The sequence below is a fragment of the Salvia miltiorrhiza genome, chromosome 5, assembly GCF_028751815.1.
Source record: "Salvia miltiorrhiza cultivar Shanhuang (shh) chromosome 5, IMPLAD_Smil_shh, whole genome shotgun sequence".
Classification (NCBI taxonomy): domain Eukaryota; kingdom Viridiplantae; phylum Streptophyta; class Magnoliopsida; order Lamiales; family Lamiaceae; genus Salvia; species Salvia miltiorrhiza.
This window is the reverse complement of record NC_080391.1, coordinates 17,823,358-17,835,307: the sequence shown is the minus strand read 5'-3', so window position 1 is coordinate 17,835,307 and position 11,950 is coordinate 17,823,358. Positions and strand designations below refer to the sequence as shown.

The 11,950-nt window shown below is 34.2% G+C and overlaps 1 protein-coding gene across 2 annotated transcripts; it reads right to left on the bottom strand.

The window, feature by feature from the left end:
• Window positions 1–694: 694 nt before the first annotated feature.
• LOC130986478 (multicopper oxidase LPR2) lies at window positions 695–4,493 on the bottom strand. 2 transcript variants are annotated; one of them, XM_057909908.1, is made up of 3 exons: window positions 3,923–4,429; window positions 988–2,445; window positions 695–918 (listed from the first exon to the last, which is right to left on the bottom strand). In XM_057909908.1, exons 1-3 carry the CDS (start codon window positions 4,133–4,135, stop codon window positions 865–867), a joined length of 1,725 nt encoding a protein of 574 aa, XP_057765891.1. In that variant the 5' UTR covers window positions 4,136–4,429; the 3' UTR covers window positions 695–864. The 2 variants fall into 2 exon arrangements, with proteins under 2 accessions (XP_057765891.1, XP_057765890.1); XM_057909907.1 differs by having other exon boundaries at window positions 695–2,445; window positions 3,923–4,493.
• Between the last annotated feature and the right edge of the window lie 7,457 nt (window positions 4,494–11,950).

Genomic DNA, 11,950 nt, shown 5'->3' with positions numbered 1-11,950 from the left:
TGACAATAGAGTCACTACATAAGGCAAATAGAAATCATTATTAATAATCATTTAAAAAAAAGTACTTATTGGTTTTATGAAAAACGTTGAAAATTCGGAACATAAAACACTATTAATCCATTATAAATTTATACTCCATCCGTCCCACGAATCTTGACACTTCAGCACGAGAATTAAGGAGTTGTAGATTAGTGTTTTAAATGTGTAGTTAATAAAGTATAAAAGTGATAAAGTAGGAGATAGAATGTAATAAAGGTGATAAAGTATACAGCAGAGAGAATGTAATAATTATTACCTTATTTGGAAATGTGTCAAGATTCGTGGAACGGCCTAAAAAGGAAAACGTGTCAAGATTTGTGGAACGGAGAGAGTAATATCATACTACTTAAATATAAAATTATACCTTGTCCAAGGAAAAAGTTATTGTCTGAAATTTTGTACTACCTAATCGAATTTTTTATTACTCCCTCCGTCCCACTGTATCTGAGACTCTTTCTATTTTGGGCGTCCCACTGTAAGTGAGACTCTTTCCTTTTTGGGTAAAAGTTTTTCCCTTTAAACACCTTTTTACTTTTTCATCTACACACAAAATACATCTTTCTTAATTCCCGTGCCCAAAAAAAAGGTCTCACTTACAGTGGGACGGAGGGAGTACATCAAAAGAAACAAGGTATAAAATGATATATAAAACTTATTTATTCAAAGCAAACACACTTAGATATATATCATTATCACAAATATTGTGGTTGGAGAATTGGAAAGGAATGAAGCGCCTACTTGTACTTGAATTTGGACATGTGAGATATATATAGTATGAGAATCCATGTCAATATATAGTTGAAAAGTACATTGAATAAGCAGTAATCAGTGCGTGAATTTCAATGGTCTCATCATGGCATTATCCTCGTGATCTAATATCTGCAAGAAATTAAAATAATTAAAAAGCATGGTAAAAATGAAGATGGTGAAGAGATGAAAAGAACTTACATGACAATGGTAGACATAGCCCGGGTGAGCAGTGGCATCGAAGGGATACGACTGATTGGAATGAATGTAAGAAAACTTGACTATTATCTTGGTGATGTGTCCGGGCATCATCTTGAACACATTTTTCCAGCCCTTCTCGTGGGCGGGAACCTCCGTCTTGTTACCCACCGCATACTTATGGACCCCACACTCGACGGCGTCGTTGTACTTGAACATGCACGTTTTGAATTCATCCACATCCACCAACTCCGTCTGCTCAACCACCACGAAAAGCCCCAAATGTATGTGCAACGGATGATTATCCTCCGTCAAATTGATCACGTTCCATATCTCCGTCGCCCCCACTTTCGGCTTCTCCGTCGCTGCCGCCTCGTAGGGCAACCCATTGATGTACAGATGCGTTGGCTCATCGATGGCGCTCGTGTACTCGTACAGAGCGATATACCTCGTCACGCCAGATACACTTGGACTTGGTGGAGGATACTTGATCAGTTTTTTGGGGATCTTCGAGGTGTCAACTTCGTGTTTGGGTTTGATGATGAATTTCATTACCTTGCTATTTGCTGCATTGACCGGATCACCCGAAGGGTAGGGATATGCTGCATCGTTGGACAAGATGGCTGACTTTGACTTTGACTTTGAAAAGTCGACCACCACGTCAGCGATCTCCGACGGCGCTAGCAGGAAGGAATTAAGCATCACCGGCTTCTCATTGTATGCCGAGTCGGATCCGACGTGGATGAATTTGAGACCGTTGTCGAAAGAGAAGTTGAAGAACCTTGCATTGCTGGCATTGATGATTCTGAACCTGTACTTCCTCCGCCGCACGATCATGTAGGGCCACGCCTTCCCATTGACCACGATGGCGTCGCCGAAATACTCCGGCTGCCACTGAGGATGGATGGACGGGTTATTCCCCTTGGGATCCATGTATATCGAGCCATCGGTAGAGAAGCTGCGGTCAAAAACGACCAAAGGGCGGTCAAACTCCTCGTCGTATGGGAGGCCGAGTGGCAGCTCGACACGTGGCTGGCGAATGATGTAGGCGCCAACTAGGCCGGCCAAGAGGTTGACCCGAGTCAACCCCATCGCATGGTCATGGTACCATAGCGTCCCCGGGTGCTGCACATTATGGTACTTGTAGGTTTTCCTCGTCCAAGACGGGCCCCGGTCCTTGAACCGGGCCGTGAACCATGCGCCCGAGTGGCCGTCACTCTCGGGCTCGTCGACGCCGCCGTGGAGGTGCACCACCGTGGGGATGCCCTTTCCTTTGTGAGGGGTGGCTGTTGGGATAGTAGGGTCCCATGGTAGTATGTGTTTTGAAGGGAGGTAATTAGTCCATTTGATGCGAGTGTGAATTCCATGAAGGGCTTCAATTGTGGGGCCAGGAACTGTGGCATTTTCTTTTGTTGTACCATATGCAAAAACTGGTGTTGCAGGTAGATCTCTATGAAATTTCTGCATGGAATAAACCATATCATTCGGAGTTATTTAATAATTTTCATGTTTATAAGCGACATATAATAATTTTAATGCAGTTCAAAGAGACAGATTGATTCGACAATAAATGCGCTGATCAAAATCAAATAATTGGGAGTCCACCAATTGCAATTCTGAGATGATCTTCCATCATAGTGTGTCACACCACCAAAAGGAGAACAATAGTATTATGGTCCCAATTTGAATTTATGGAGGAATTAATAAATGTTAATGCATAAAGAACGCCAAGGCATTAAATTTTGTTAATGATGAATCACAGGGTACAATTGTTGGGATATCGGAGTGTATTAATTAGCTTTGTGAAACTTAATGAAGTTGCTTTTGAAAGTATTCCTACCAACAAAGAAAGTGATGCTGACGAGTACCACAATGTCAAAGAAATTTAAATGTGAAGTGATATTGGCATATAAATATTGCAATGATAACACATTTAATTTCCTAAGTTGTACTATTAGGAAATCCTACTTCTTTCACATGCCTTGTCCAACTTTGTTTTGTTTTGCATAAAAGACGATTATATTCATTTTGGATAATATGGTCATAAGCTAGAGGACTAATTTTCCTATAAGTAGCTTTTATTAATTACGACGATTAAAAAAATTAATTTTCATCGAGATAAACTTTTTGAGTAAATATGAATCTAGAATAGCCCGATGACACCTAATGTCGTGGAATACAGTATATCAGAATAAGACAGCACAAGACATAAGAAAAGATGTACATTACTTAAAACAACGTACGACGGGGAAAACATAAATAATATTACTCTCTCTTCTTTCACATTCATAATTACTCATTATTATTCATCATCACGATTGTTGTTCGATTAATGAATAATATAATAAAAAATGGTGGAGTCAATAACTTTTTGTGAGATAAAATGGGGTGGAATAATGTGAGAAAAAGATGGTTTTCTTTTTGTAAGATGTCATTATAAATGAGATAAAGAAAAAAAAAACTGAGACATTATCAATGACATGAAACGAGAAAAAGTAAAAAATTTACTGGACAAGAGTAATAAAATAATTTGGCATCAGATTCTGGCTGGAGTCTTTTTCGGAATATATATAATACTAGAAGGCAAACTCAACTTTAATTAGACAAAAGTAGGCAAAAACTAATTAATTCACAGAAAAATTGTAAGCAAAAAGAGAGGGATGAAAAAGACTGGGTAAAAAGTGGGGTCTACTACTAGAAAAACAACAAGAAAAAATGGGTCAGTCGAAAAGTCTAGTACAGAACGATCTCGGTCCTCGATCATTCATATGTATATGTGACTGTAATCACATTAAGCCACACACTTATCTTAGGAGTAAAATAGAATTCAAAAATCAAACCACCAACGAACTTGAGCAAGTAAAGAAATTATCTCAAAATACAGCTACTGATTATGTAGGTTGGAAATACTAGTAAAATAAAGGCAGCAGAAACATACCCATAGTTTGTGATACATTCCAATATTGAGATTGGTCGGAACTAGAGAAGCATCGACGAAATCGAAGCCTTTGATCCTGGGCATGTCCGGAAGCTCATCAACAAACATCTCCAACTCTGACGGCCTTATCAGTCTATCTTCAGCCCATGCAAAATTCACCAAAATTATATTTATTAGCACATAAGCCTGCAACAATTTCTCTCTCACCGCCATTTTTCCGTTAGTTTATGTCGACACAAATGTGTGTGTGAGAGAGAGAGAGGGAGCGGACAGCAAGGATTAATGAAAGGTTTTGGTGACACTTCACATGAAACAGAAGGAGATAAGAAGAGGTGCAATGTGTGTGTGTGTGAGAGAGAGAGATTAGTAGAGAAGAAGAAAGGAATGGACTAAATGATGAGGTGTGACAAAGAAATGAGGAATATGAAAAAAGGCTTTCTTTCGGCACTGCTGCACTGGGACTTCGATGTCTCCGCTTATATATAAGCTTAACTTTTATATATACACTACTTACTTTACACCCACAGATATGAAGCATTATAAAGTTTTCCGCCCTTACATTTCTTTCAATTAATTGTGAATTTAATTACATAGCACTATATCTTCATCGAAATTTCTATCCTTAAATACTCCTTTTGTCCCACGAAGCATGACCCAATTTTCTTTTTGGTTTGTCTCACGAAGCTTGACCTACTTTTGAAAATGGTAAAAAAAATTCCTTTATTCAACTTTTTTACTTTTCCACCTATTACACTTAACACACAAAATATCAATTTCTTAATTCTCGTGCTGAAAAGAACTGGATCATGCTTCATGGGACGGAGGGAGTATTAATAATAGTTAATTTTTCGTGAGCATTTGTAATTAATAGTTTCATATAAAGCTAATGGGAGAAAAAGATATATCCGAACCAAGGGCATCGGCGCTTTTTTTATCCTTTTCTGCTTTTACACCGACGTATGCCAATGGCAATGTTAGACCTACACACCGGCGGATCCAGGGGCCTGAAGCCCTCTCCCAATTTTTGAGTTTTTTATTTTAATATATATATATATATATATATATATATAAGAAATATAAGAAAAAAATATAATACATTGTTTCTAGTATTCAATTATTCATATTACTTGTTTAATATTGTATATTGATTCCCCTCAAAAAAAATATTGTACGTTGATTTGTTACATTTATGTTATTTTTATCATTTTTTTTATTAAATTTTTAATGTTGAATTTGAGTCAATTCTCAAGTTAAAAATAAAATTACGAATTATTAATAATGAAAACTAGTTTATTTGTTTAGGAGATGAAACATTTTTTTTTAAAAATGCATAAAAGTATGTCTTTATATGCTATCAATCTACTTAATATTGAATTAATTGAATTGCGAACAATTCTCTATTATATTAAGTGATTGTTAAAAAAATGCAAGAAAATGAAGTGTACAGAATGTTCAAAAAAAATTGCTTCGGGGACTTCCGCCCCAAAAGCCCAAACCCCGTGTAAATATTTTCAGACACCGTACTTCAACAAATTCAGCCTCCCTAATATTAAATCCTGGATCCGCCCCTGCCTATCCAAATTAATTTGGATAATTTTCTTCAGAAAAAAGAGGTACTGGCTTTACTCTTTTGCAAACATATTTTGTTCTTATTTTATACATTGCCTAATTTATTTCGTACTATAGTGAGGACATTGCTGTTTTTAATGTGTGTGTGTGTGTTTCAACGTCAGACAGCATTAATCTAACTAATACTTAATTTAGCTTAATATAGTATTATGGTGTGGTAAGTGGCTTGACATTTTTTTCCGGTTAATATTTCAAGACATGATTGTGTCCACCAAGTGTGTCTCACTTTGTATATCAATAGCAAAATTGAAAAAAATTTAGTAGTAATAAATTTAATTTTTTTTTAAAAAAAGATGTGCACTGAAACCTAATTAAAAACTAAAAACCTTAAGTTTAATTGGTCGGGCAAAAAATTAAAATGTGCCATTTAACTTGTTTTTAACAGTTCTGCTCCCCATTTAAAATAAAATAAAAAATTGATACAATCGAATCAAGAGAAAAGTCACATACTAACTCCAAAAAAAAGGGGGAATACTCCCATACTGATTGTTGCAACATGTCACTATAAAGAAAATACATATTTGCTGCTGGAAATATGATTTGGGGAAAGGATTAATTCTTTGTAAGATATTTTTATGCCTTTTGTAATTTGAATGACGTGGATTTTCATACTCCATTAGAGCTTCGAATAAATGGTTTCCACATCTTTTATATGCGAATTTATTGGATTTTGACAAATCCAATCCAGACAAATTTGGCTGAAGAATTCCAAGCATCACCACCTCCCTCTTAATATTGACAACGCAACTTTTGACTATTTCGAGGATCACATATTGTTTTGAATTATGGGAAAGAACATCAATTTTGATAAATGAGCTTGGATTTTTAAATAAGAGATTCGATTTTTTGAAAACCATATAAAAGTTCAAAAAAATGTAAAAAATCATATATACTTGATAAATGACAGTTTCAGTCAACTAGATCTCTATATATTACTCCAATTCCTATATATGAAGTACAATTCTATAAGATTTGAAGGGGGATAGGGTGGGAAAGTGAGACGCGATGCGCAAGTTGCTCAAGATCGATATTTGTTCAAAGATTTATTCTCGATTCAAGATTAGTCGAGTCAAGTTCAAGCTAATGAGTTTATGGAGCATGAGTTTGAACTATGATACAGACTCAATCATCATTTTTTATTAGTACGTTCGCCCATGCAATGCACGAAGAACATTAAAATTGAGCGAATATGTTTAAATAAATGAATATAAATATTAAATAGAATTAAAATATGAGCAAATACATAATATTTTTTTAAAAATAAAATAATCTACAATCACTCGATAAGGAATCCAAATCTGAAAACACATAAATTTCAACCTTATTAGAGTATAATGCTAATTAATTACTCCCTCTGTCCCATTACATATGTCCCATTATTTTTTAGCATTGAGATTAAGAAATCTGTAGATTGTATATAAAGTGAGTTGGTGGAAATAATTTAAAATAAAGCGTTAAAATAGAAAGTGTTATTGTGGAAAGAAAAAAGCTTAATTTGAATTGCTACTGAATGGAAAAAAAGGAACTAATACTGAACGGAAAAAAAAAAGGAATTTCTACATATGAACAAAAAAATTCAAAATTTAAAATATGACGCTAAAAGTAGCCGATTAAAACTAATGTTTACACCAGTTACAAACTTTGTGTTTCACTTTCAGAGTGTTGTGTTCTAAACATGTTTAGTTGATAATGAATCAGTTAGTTTGAAGCAAATCAATTTAGCCAATGTTAAATTGAATGATATCCAAGTAAGCCAATTTTAACTATGAGTACAGTTGCTATCCTATTAATTGGTCGTAAGCTGATCAGTTGGACACATAAGTGGCTTGTGCGGAATGTGGTGGTTGGTTACTCGCTTAACAAAATCTTTCTAAGTCAACTTTTCAGTTTGTTCAGTATTCAGTTTAAAATCAAAAGCTAAAATCATTTTTGTATGCTGATGTTGATGCAATGTTCAACTTGTCAATATGCAGTTAAGACAAGCAAATAAACAAGCATGCAATGCAATATAGAATGAAAAAATACATAAAGTAAGTACGCAGTTAGTGTATAGTGATTCCAAGCAATCTCGTCCATCCATTTCCCTTTGTGATAGGAAAATTCACTATCCTATGAATATATTCTTTGTAGTAAAGTTGCAACTCAGCCAAACAGTCGAGTCCTCAGACTACTCGATACTTCACTTTGTTTCACAGAAGTGACCCGTTGCAACTTACGCAGATTGCAACCGTTGGATACCATCTCACCACCTGCAGCTTACTTTCTTGTTCTCATATTTCAGTTCGTCTTACGAAATGCAGCTTACAGGCTCTCTGAACGACCTTCTTCTACTCTAACATCGATCTTAAGCTAGAGGTATGAGGGAGTATAAAAAGGGATTGTTCAACTAATGACCACACTATTACAATAAGTATAGTGGGTATGACGTGAGTTCAATTCTAGGCTTGAGATACACAATTTGATGCCCAAAACTAAGGAAATGTATATAATATATTCTGGAGAAAATAAGCTTGTAATTCCAGATAAGAGTTTGTTTACATTGTAGACTCCATAATTTAGAAATACGTTTTCATCTTGTGGATAGGAGTGAGCATAACTGGACCAAAACAACCGAATCGATCAGTTCAGGGCAGTTTGCTAGTGTAAATGTCTGGGTCGATTTCTAATGGTAGGACCGTATCGGTTCGATTTCGATTCTGGGTGGCCCAAACTCGCCAAAAACGATCGAATATATTTGATAAAAGTATATTTTATTATTTTTATTTATAATTTTTTTTTTGGCAAACTCTAAAAAGACTAAAGACAAGAAATTCTAAGAACAACTATCTAAAAAAAAAATTCTAAGAACAGCCCTAGCAGTGCTTCTCATGAACTCTGTCCTCTCTTTCACAATATACGTTGCACCAGTCACCACCCGGCGTCGTCCAGCGTCCGCGAATGACGGCTGATGGATCGTCGGTTCAATCCGCCCTCCATCGTCTGCTCACCTCCTGAAATCAAAGTCTTCAGTTTTATCTCCATTCTCCAATTTAATCTCCATTTCTTGTATGCGTAGCAAATTAAATTTTACTTTAATGAATGTCATTATATATTTCCCCTAAATTGATATGTTATGATTGTGTGTGCGTATGTGAAATGGCAGCAAATTGGAAGTTCATCTGCTATGATTTTATTCTTTTTGGGTGTGTCCTGTGCATGTTCAGATTAATTAATACGATGAATGAATGATTCATGGTTGTCACGTTCGATCGGTTTGATCCGAAATCGAACCTCGGTTTCAGTCGGTTTTTATATTGTTGCCGATCCTAAAAATATCAATTGTTCCGTTTTCGATTTCGTCGGTTCGGTCCGGGTCAGTTCAGTCAAACCAAATGCACAGCCGTAGATAAGAATGTCAATCGGGCCGACCCACTCAGTTTTGGTTCAGCCCATTCGATTTTTGATTAATTTTGGTTTAGGGTAATCGATTTTTTTTTACTAAAATATTTCTACCCTAACCCTAACTCACTCGATTTCGGGCTAGTCCGTCGGGCCCACAAGTTTACGAAATCTTTTACATGTATGATTTTCTTATTGATAATCATATTTTTGTAAGAAAAAATAGGTTGTGTTTTTTTAATCAATAAACTTTACATCATTTTAGATACAAAAATTAGTGTTATTTCAAAATGAATTTACATAATAGTTAATATATAAATTCGTTACAGATAAGAATTGGATATACATTTAACATAAATGACTATCTCTCTTTGATTTTTAGGTTACAAATGTTTGTTATTAACCATTGGAGCTAACCAAAACACATTTTACAAGCATTACAAATCTTATTATCGGATTAAAAAGTAAAATAATAAAGTTTGAGAATCAATGATTAAGAAACAGTTCGATTAGTCGGACTAACCCACTCGATTTTCTGGCCAATCCTATCGAGTTCGGGCTATTTTCGATTTGGGCCATTCGGACTGAATTGTGTTCGGGCTAAAAAAAATTAGCCATAACTCTCTTTTTGGTTGGTCTATTCGGGTCTGCCCGTCAGTTCGGATTTTATTGACATCTCTACTTTTGGACGAAAGCTTGAAGGCTTGCATAATCACTTGAAGAATCAAATTGATAGCGTTTCCAATAGTCATTTCATTGAATGTCTCAAGGTATTTATGGAAGAGGGTTTGAATATTTCTATTGGAGAGAACCTTTTTAAATCCTTAGCCGTTAGCATTGAAAAATCTTCTCATTTAATACAACGAAAGATTGTGTCATGATTCTACGTAATTTTCAAGGGTCTTAGAATCTAATCAAAATGTCATAATTTTCCGGACATAATTACTACTCATAGGCAAAAACTTTCGCAATCATACCATCCCCCTCCCCTCCAAAAAAAAAAAAAAATAATAATGCTATTTGGACAAAATTTGTTCGGACAAAATATAGTTAAATACTTTATAAAATAAATTTATTTAAAAGTTTTGATTCAAAATAAAATATGATTTAGTTAGTTTTATTGTTTTCTTTATATTGTAATTTTTTAATAACCTTTTTAATTATTACTCCCTCCGTCCACTAATTCAAGGCCTTCTTTTCTTTTTGGGACGTCCACCAACTCAAGGCCTATCCATTTTTAGTAAGTTTTTATTTATATTTAATTGGTGGGTCCCAAAACAATACACTTTTTCTCCACTCAACTAATAAACAATACATTAATTGTGGGTCCCTTTTTCCACTCAACTAATAAAAATATATTTTTTCTTAAAATCCGTGTTTTGCTCCTTAGGTCATGAATTAGTGGACGGAGGGAATATTATTTTTAAAGTACACAAACTACAAATAAAATAACAAAAAATAAAAAAAAAATGTTAAAAAATTATGAAAAAATTACAATATAGAAAAAACAATAAAACTAATTAATCCTTTCAAACTTGAATCAAAATTTATAAATAAATTAATTTTTTTAAAAAAAATTAACCTTATTTTTGTCCGGACAAATTTTGTCCAAATAGCACTACTAAAAAAAATCCATTGTAAGTACCCTGTTTCTTTGGAAATCTAATTCTAAATTAAATAATGTTAAAAATCAGTAATATGATCAACCAATTCAGTTCCCGTGCTGAAAATTAAAATTGTACAGTACAATTTTGATATGTAACATGTCAACATATTCTATTTTAATAAAAATATATTGAATTTACTCATTTCTTGTCAACATCTATTATTGACTATAGAAAAGTGAATTATCCTATTGAACAATGTATTATTTCATGATGAGATTCTCATCGAATAACATTGCACCTTATTAAAGTGGACATATTTTTCATCACAGTACGTATTATCTTATCAGACAATTGAAAAAATGAGTAGATCTCACATGTTTTTATCAAAGTGTGTATTATTTACATGCACCTTATCAAAAGTGCGTATATTTTTTTGAATTAACACATATATAAGGTAGCATAGGATAAATATATACTACTACTTATTTTAGGTAAGCTTTTGGCAGTATTTGATAATAGAAAAAACGTATGAATATCATATCCGGATTTTCGAAGGAGGCCTTGACAGTTGACACCACTCTCAAGAAAGCCCAAATACGTCTACAAATCCCAATCAAATAGGGCACTTCTACCGTTGTATTTTTCTCTCTATCTCAACGCTCTTGCAAAGGAACAGTTAAAATATTAATAATAAATAATTAAAAATTTACTATTTTACTCTATATTGTATAGTTCCTAAATTTTATTAAATTTTAAATTAATTCATCACTTGAATTTCATAGCCCCATTTAAAATTGAAGAAATTTCATAGCCCTCATTCCCTTTAGGGGTGGTAAAACGGTTCCGGTTAATCGGTTTTAACCGTAATCGAACCGAAAAAATCGGTTTTCGGTTAACCGATCACCGGTTTTTACCGGTTCGGTTCGGTTATCGGTTAGTGTGTTCATCACTAATCGGTTAATCGGTTAAACCGATTAACCGGTTTATTTTATATTAAATTAATTAATTTATATTTTAATATTTAAATTAAATAATACATTAATATTTCAAGTATCTATAACAAAAATTGTGTTCTAAATTATTATAAGTTATGAGTTGGTGCAGTGGATAAGACCTTATTCTTTCTTTCAAAGGTTAAGAGTTCAAATCCTATTGAACACATTTTACAAATTTGAATTTTTTTAAATAAAAACCGGTTAACCGAATTAACTGGTTAAATTCGGACAAATTGAGAAATCTTGGATTAATCGGTTTGATCGGTTAACCGATTAACCGGTCCTGTTAACCGGCCCGGTTAATCGGTTAACCGGTCCAATAATCGATTTGGTTATCGGTTAGGGAAATGGCCCTTAATCGGTTCCGGTTAACCGGTAAATCGGTTCGATTTTAACCGAACTGACCGGTTTACCAACCC

Coding starts and splice junctions, on each gene's coding strand:
- LOC130986478 (XM_057909907.1), bottom strand. CDS start 4,135: ATGGCGGTGAGAGAGAAATTGTTGCAGGCTTATGTGCTAATAAATATA. Junction 2,446..3,922: donor GAATGTATCACAAACTATGG/GTATGTTTCTGC, acceptor TATTCCATGCAG/AAATTTCATAGAGATCTACC.